Source organism: Lathyrus oleraceus, chromosome 2 (assembly GCF_024323335.1).
Source record: "Lathyrus oleraceus cultivar Zhongwan6 chromosome 2, CAAS_Psat_ZW6_1.0, whole genome shotgun sequence".
Lineage (NCBI taxonomy): Eukaryota > Viridiplantae > Streptophyta > Magnoliopsida > Fabales > Fabaceae > Lathyrus > Lathyrus oleraceus.
The window spans coordinates 194754317-194761868 of record NC_066580.1 but is presented as its reverse complement, the minus strand read 5'-3'; the positions used below and the strand labels follow the sequence as shown (position 1 = coordinate 194761868).

At 37.4% G+C, this 7552-nt stretch overlaps 1 protein-coding gene across 1 annotated transcript; it reads left to right on the top strand.

Annotated features, from left to right (window-relative positions):
* Positions 1–5947: 5947 nt before the first annotated feature.
* Positions 5948–7335, top strand: LOC127122568 (uncharacterized). The gene is made up of 2 exons (XM_051052881.1): positions 5948–6774; positions 6882–7335. The coding sequence occupies exons 1-2, from the start codon at positions 5948–5950 to the stop codon at positions 7333–7335; spliced, it is 1281 nt and encodes a 426-aa protein (XP_050908838.1).
* The last annotated feature ends 217 nt before the right edge of the window (positions 7336–7552 follow it).

The following is a 7552-nucleotide window of genomic DNA, read 5'->3' as shown; positions in this document are numbered from 1 at the left end:
TACATCAACTTCCAAGCACACAACAACCAACAAGTTAATAGGGAGTCGGGAACTCGAGCCTATAACTGTCAAGCACACACTCAAAAACAAACAACAAGTTACTAAGGAGTCGGGAACTCGACCCTAGCAACTGTCAAACAACACACACAAAAAAGAAAAAGGTTTTCCCAGAGAGATCTCGCACGACCTCCTGCCTACGTACCTCATCTGGTATGAGGATCAGGGCAACGTAGTTCCCCTTAACAGGGGAGAAACTTTCTCCTAACCAGAGACTGGGAAATGACAAACTAAAAGGGAGACTGACTCGAGCCTAATAGTTATCATGTATTCCACAATGGTCCTAGGTTGAGTTTTCTATCTACTTGCACAACAACAAGCTAATCCTATCCAGGCAAAGCAAGCATGCAAGCATAAACAAAACAAAGCAAACATTCACAATTAGCACACACTATATCCAGACAAAGTGGGCTCAAACAAAGGGTTAGACTGCCAAAGCAAGTCAACTGTATCAGGGGTGAGTTTTGCTCTTAACCCTAACATTGAGAGTTAGGGTGAAGCAGATGAAAGGGGAGTGAGGATGAGACCTCATAGCTCTTATCCCTGGCCAGGGAGAGCTTTAGACAAAGAAGTGTGGGTTCAGAAAGTGGGAACCCTTCTACACTTATGACACTGACTCAACTGTACAACTGTACAAGATCTTGGGTTAATATCCCAATGCATCAACACCAGTTGTGTGAGCAAAGGGATGACTCAACAAGAATAGCAGGAGATGGATTGCATATCTCTTGTATCTGCCAATTGCCTTAACAAAGGTCTTTTCCTGCTTGGCACAAATATAAACAATCACAAACATTGCCTCTTAAGGAGGACTTCAGACAGGTGCCTGGCCAAGTAACAGACCAGGTCTTCCAGACTACATGAAGTTAGAGTGTTCTACCTCTATTGGTTAAACAACCAAGCCACAGCAAAAGCAAGTTCTCAAGGAACTATGAGCAACTAATGTACCTGAAATCAATCCAATACAATCAGTACTCAGACAAACCAACAGTAAACAGCAAAAGTCAACAGTTAATCTGTACAGTCAAACACAAGTTAATGCACAAAAGTGCAAGCCATGAGCTCAAACTCAAGCATCAAACCCTACAAAACAAAGTCAAGGTTAGCCATAAACAATCACAAGTCAACTCAAATTGAGTGCACATCCTTAAGCATTGGCCATTTGTGCTATTAACCTGAAACACAACTCAAAAGTGAGAGCACAAACCACTAGTTCAAGACTAGGGCCAAAATGAGATCAAATCATCAAAACAGAATATGAAACTTATCAAAAATCAAGATCAAACAATTAAGGATCAAATCCAATTGGTCTCATGTTCATATCATTCATCAATATCATTTCATGAGCAAAATAGCACAAAGCATGTTATATGGAACCTCAATGGACCAAACAGAATGGTTCAACTCAAATCCATTCCAAAACATTTCAAGAAATCCCAAAATAAATCATGAGCAAACATCATCCACAACATGATAAGCATACCAAATTTCAGCTCATTTGGATCAAGGGAAGTAGGTCAATGAAAATCAGAAAGTCAACACAAATTCAATCAAGCCAACACAAGGCATCAAAACAAGCATCAACTTCCATCAATCATAAAACAGTGACAAAACATGATAAATGAATGGGATCAAAACCATGATGACCTATAACGTGTCTAGAATTCACATGTCAAATTTCACATCCATCCAATAAACCATAAGGATTTCACAAAGCAAATACAAACATGTGTCACAAAAAATCAACAAATGACCAAACAGGGGAGAAAATTCCAATCAAATAGGAAATGTCATCAATAAATCCAGAACAATTCTCATGTATTCTCAACATCCATATGCTCAATCATGCAAAATTTCAGCTCAATCCAAGGTCCCTAAGCACATCAAATAAAATCATGAAGATGCACAATGAATGGTGTGACACAAATTGTCACACCTCTATTCAAAAAATCATATCTCATCATCCAGGAACTCAAAAATTGCAAACCACATATCAAAATCACCAGAAAAGAGTCAAGAACATACATGTAAAATTTCATGAATTTCTAATGAAGCATCATCATTTCATGAACAAAATGGTGAGCATGGTACACAAAGCATACATTCAAACAAACCCTAGGCAATTTATTTTTCCACATGTGCACAAAAATATTAAAAATCACCATAAAAAAGTACACATCACAAGGAGAATGGTGAAAAAAACCTCATCAATTTTGGATCATTTTTGAAGAACCTATGGATTTTTAAAGATGCAAGATCAAAATGAAATAAACATGAAAAAGAGAAATGAAATGAAATGAAATAATATTCAGAAATGGCAAAATTGTAAATACGCCTTACCACGATGAAACGCGGCGTTTCATTAAAACGCCTTGGCACGCTCCAATTGGTCAGGATTCGCGGGAAACAACAAATTCAAACGCAGCCAGGCAAAAATGGATCAAAACGCTCCTGGAGCGTGTTCTTCATCAAATTCATCAATCAGAATTTCCAGAAAATCACATATGAACAAAAGTTCACCAAATTCAACAATCTTTATATCAATGGAATCATCATTCAATGTACATCATGGATATGAATTCAATTTGACCTAATTCTAACTACACAGCACGAATCGATCAAAACAACATTTGAACATCAAACTTTAATTCCAGATTTCTTCCTTGATTCTCAATGATTTTCAAAGCCACAAGTTGCATTGAACTCTATGATCAAAGACCTATAAGAACGATATCATGATTTAAGCAAAGGTTGAGATTGAATTCTGACCTTATGATGATGGCAATGCTCGATTCTTGTGTTTCCAAGTCCAAAATGCAAAAACAGATGTTGATTGAAGCTTAGGAAGGTGATTGAAAGAAGTTTTGTAGCTCAATCGTGCACAATGAGGAAGATCTCTCAAACTGCCATGGATGAGTAAGGTGATGACAACTGCAATTCTTCAAGCTTGGCCACGATTTCTTGCTCAACAGTTCTTCACACTCACTTGTAGATGATAGATCAAGCACGAATTCACACTATGGATGATGAATTGTGATGCAAATGATGAAAAAAGTGTGAAAAGATTTGGAGAAAATTGAGAGGTTTTGGAGGGAAAGTTTGTTAGATCTGAAATTGTGAAATGTGATTATGCACTTTCTGTTATGATTAACATCTTATACCATGCCCTAATCCATTTGCTAATCACAATTAACAAATTGAAAGTGAATTAGTGAAATGCAATTTTAAGCATAAATGTCCAAAATGGCCTTTTGCAAAATCAGCCAATGCAACAGTAAAAACCAGTTCAAACAAGTCCAAAATGATGTTTGTGATGTGTTGCAATAGGCTTTGTATGGAAATCACATGTATTTTGGAAATTCACCATTTTTCCCACCAATTTTCAAATAGTTCACTTGAAAAATGCCATTTTGCTATGATGATTTTTGATGAAATGTGATGATGCATCATGAAAGTACATGTAAAATGGGGTTTGCTCAAAGAAAGATCACCCAATTTGGCCATTCCATGTGAAAGTTATGGCACTTTGAATTTCAACATTTTCTGAAAATGATTTGATCATAACTTGCCAACCACACATGAGAAATTCATGTTCTTGAACTTTTTGGAAAGGTGAGAGCAAGATCTACAACTTTAATGTTAGACAAAATTTCATTTGAAGCATTTTTGGACATGTAATTTTGAGATGAAAAACTTTCCATTTTTGGAAACTTTCAATTACAGGTCACTTTCTATTTTTGGAAAGTTTCTATCTGACTTTATTTTCTCCATTCTTGATGTTTGAAATGTCAAATGAAACTTGTTTGGACATGAATGAAGTGTCTCTTGCCCTCTCCCACCTCCAAATCCATCAATTCGAGCACAGTTGACCACAGTTGACTTTTCTGATTGATAGATGAATTTGGCCATGCACTGATCAAGTTGAGCCTCAAACTCCTGATGAAATGGCTCCAAAATGAAACCCTAGCTTCCATAAGCTCAATATAATCATATTATGATCCCCATATCCATTGTAGACCCCATCTCCTTGACAAGCCCTGATTGGCCCAATACAACTGATTAAGGTTGACTAGAGGTCAATACCCTAATCTCAAGGTATCTGATCAAGCATGATGAATCCATTGGTGATGACAAAACCATGATGATGATGATGTATCATTTCAACCAAGATGACGCTCAACCCCCTTGAAGAATCATTAAACCCTAATTTGGACACAGCCCTCAGATGGCTAGTGACCAGTCCATAAACCCTCAGGCTTGCACCTCAACTTCATTATCTTCTGACCAAGACTTACGAGGATGACTTGCACAATGTTGCCACATGATAGGTAATATGCAATGCCTAATGACCTAAAAAATGAAATGCAATATGTTAAGCTAGTCCCAAGAGAGGAGGGCAAATTTTGAGGTGTTACACACGCAACGCTTGAAAACGTCGAACATGGAAATAATCTATGTAGAGACCGTTAGGGTCAAATTGTTATAAATAGGAGTCTTAGTTTTTAGATTTCGGGTGTCCAAGCTGATATACAAAATTCACTAAAAATATTCAAAGTACCGGAGCGAGAGAAACGAGTCTTTGCTGAAAATGTATGTATGAAGAACACCATGATTACATTTCATGTTATCTTTTTAATGCAAGTTACTTAAATTAAACCATTTACTATCTTTGTTTCTATTTAAGCCTTCTGTCGAATTGCCTTTATCTTTAAAGTCTTTCATCGTTGCTTTTACCTTTACATTTAGATTTCGCTAAACCTTTATTTCCAGCACCTTTTCAACCTTAAAACCTTTTACTTTAAGTTATTTATCTTTACTTTTGCCAATTACCTTTGTTATCTTTAAAAAAGCCTTTTTATAGAATTACTGCCATTTATCCTTTATCTTTAAAGTCATAAGCGTTTAGATTTCGTTTAGAGTTCATTGTTGAAACACCTTTTACTTTGTACCATTAACGCTAGATAAAGAACCCTAATTACCATTCATAAACCAGAAACAAACTTAATCATGAATCAAATCACCATAACACTAGTTCTTGAGACACATGTCTTAGGATCAATCTAGTTGAACCTGTAAGTTACCAAGATTAATAATATTGGAGGACTAGCGGTTGTTTGTCAGAAATTACTGGTAAACAAATTGGCACGCCCAGTGGGACGGTGTCAGAAGAACTGTTAATTATAATAGTTTGCTTTACTTTTAAAATACAAAATTGTTGTTATTCTTTTGAGTTAAAAAATCATAGTGTTGCATGAACCTTAAAAGTGGTAAGATAGCCAACAATTTACAACCTATAACCAAATGAAAATACACAATAAAGATGGTTAATACAACCAGTCAAGGGGATCAATTTCCTCCCCAGGGAACAGGCACAGTCGGAACAAGTTCGATTGATGCATCCACTGAGATCCCTAGTACACAGGCCATACCAACATCTGGATTCATGGCCTTAAATAATTCGACAATAATGCCTATTATGTCAAGCGTAGAAGACGTTTCTGCAAGTTTAATTGCTGGTCCCTTTTCAATAATCGTCGGAACCCAACCAACACCTACTACCCCTAGGCCACCGGGATTTGAGAATTTTAGGCCTTGGAGAGAATACCCATATGGAATGCCATCTACTTCCATGGCAGGACTTCAAAATATTACTTCCATAAATACTTAACCCCATAATGCGGTTGTTTCGCCAATTCAAAATTCTAGTTCTGGCATGAACCATGTAGGTCGAAATACCCAATCACAAGGATTATCCACCCTATTACCTACCCTTACAACGAATAACCAGGCAACCTTTAAACAACAAATGGATGCTAGTAACCATGATATGGTAGGAGTTCTTTCCAGAGAAATGAATACCATTTTTTCTCCCCTAATACAAAATGTAAACATGACTAACAACGATAATGCCAAAACATACCAACAACTTTCAGCGCAGATGGGATGCATAGCAGATTTCCTAGGCGCCCCTCAGTCCTCTATTCGACGCAGACCAAACCAAGTTATAATCCATGAAGAAGAACCAACTATAAATCAGGTTCGACCACCTAGACAAGTGCCTGATGAAAGGGTCATGGGGGCAAGATTAGAACAACAGTCAGTTCGACAGGAAGTCCCTGAAGAACAACCTAGGAGAGTAATGATGGTTAATAGAGACCAGGATGCAGACAAAGTAATTCATAGGGTTAGGCAAGAAAACATGATGGAAAATAACTTAACTACTATGATAGAGAGAATCATGGCCCAGAATGGTCTGAATACAGGACTTCGACGACCAAATTATACCTCTCCTTTATCAGAATACGTCCTACAAACTGAATTACCAAGGGGTTGTAAAATCCCTAAGTTCACCAAACTCTCAGGGGACACTAGTGAATCCACTATAGAACACATAGCCAGATACATGACTGAGGCAGGGGATTTGGCAAACAGTGAGAACCTAAGAATGAAATATTTCCCCAGTTCTTTAACGAAGAATGCCTTCACGTGGTTTACAACTTTGCCACCAAATCCCATAGATTCTTGGCCTCATTTGGAAAGATTATTTCATGAACAATTCTACATGGTCCAAACTAAGATAAGTCTTAAGGAATTAGCCAGTATTAAAAGAAAATTCACTGAACCTATAGATGATTATCTGAATAGGTTCCGTTTTTTGAAATCTAGATGCTTTACAATAGTGCCTGAACATGAATTGGTCGAAATGGCCGCTGGAGGGTTAGACTATTCCATTAGGAAAAAGTTAGATACCTAATATCTAAGAGATATGACCCAATTAGCAGACAGGGTTCGACAGGTCGAACGTTTAAAAGATGAAAAGGCAGAGCAAATAAGAATTATAAGAAAGACAGGATTGCTTACGTCGAAGTCGAAGATGAGGAGTCTGAAATCTCTAATGACCCTTATGGTCTCGAGGAATTCGAAGTAGATTTGGCTGAATTAAAAGAAGCACCACCTTATGCTTGTAAATTACTTACACCTTCGAATGGTAGGAACCCTGTCGAAACTGAAAAGAATGATGGATTTCCTAAAAAGACTTACACATTTGATGTTACCAAATGTGATGAAATCTTCGATTTATTAGTAAAAGATAGCCAAATGATAGTGCCTCCTAATACCAAAATTCCTCCATTAGAACAACAGAAGAAAAGAGGCTTCTGTAAATATCACAATTTTTTAGGCCATAAAACCTCACAATGCTTTCTTTTCAGGGATCTTATTCAGAATGCAATTAAGGATGACCGCCTCAAGTTCGCTGACAGGGGGAGAAACAGATGAAGGTTGACACTGACCCCCTCAACATTGCTGACACAAATAATGCTGAACCTGTCGAAATCAACATGATTGACATGGTGGAAGTGGAGGCTGTGAAGGAAACAGGAACTGAAGGCTATGTGCTAGTTGGAAAGCAGGCTACTGATGGCCTAAATAATGATGGTCCCTTTGGAATTTCTGTCGAAGGTGAACAGGTTGCTGATGTCGAACCAAAGGCCAC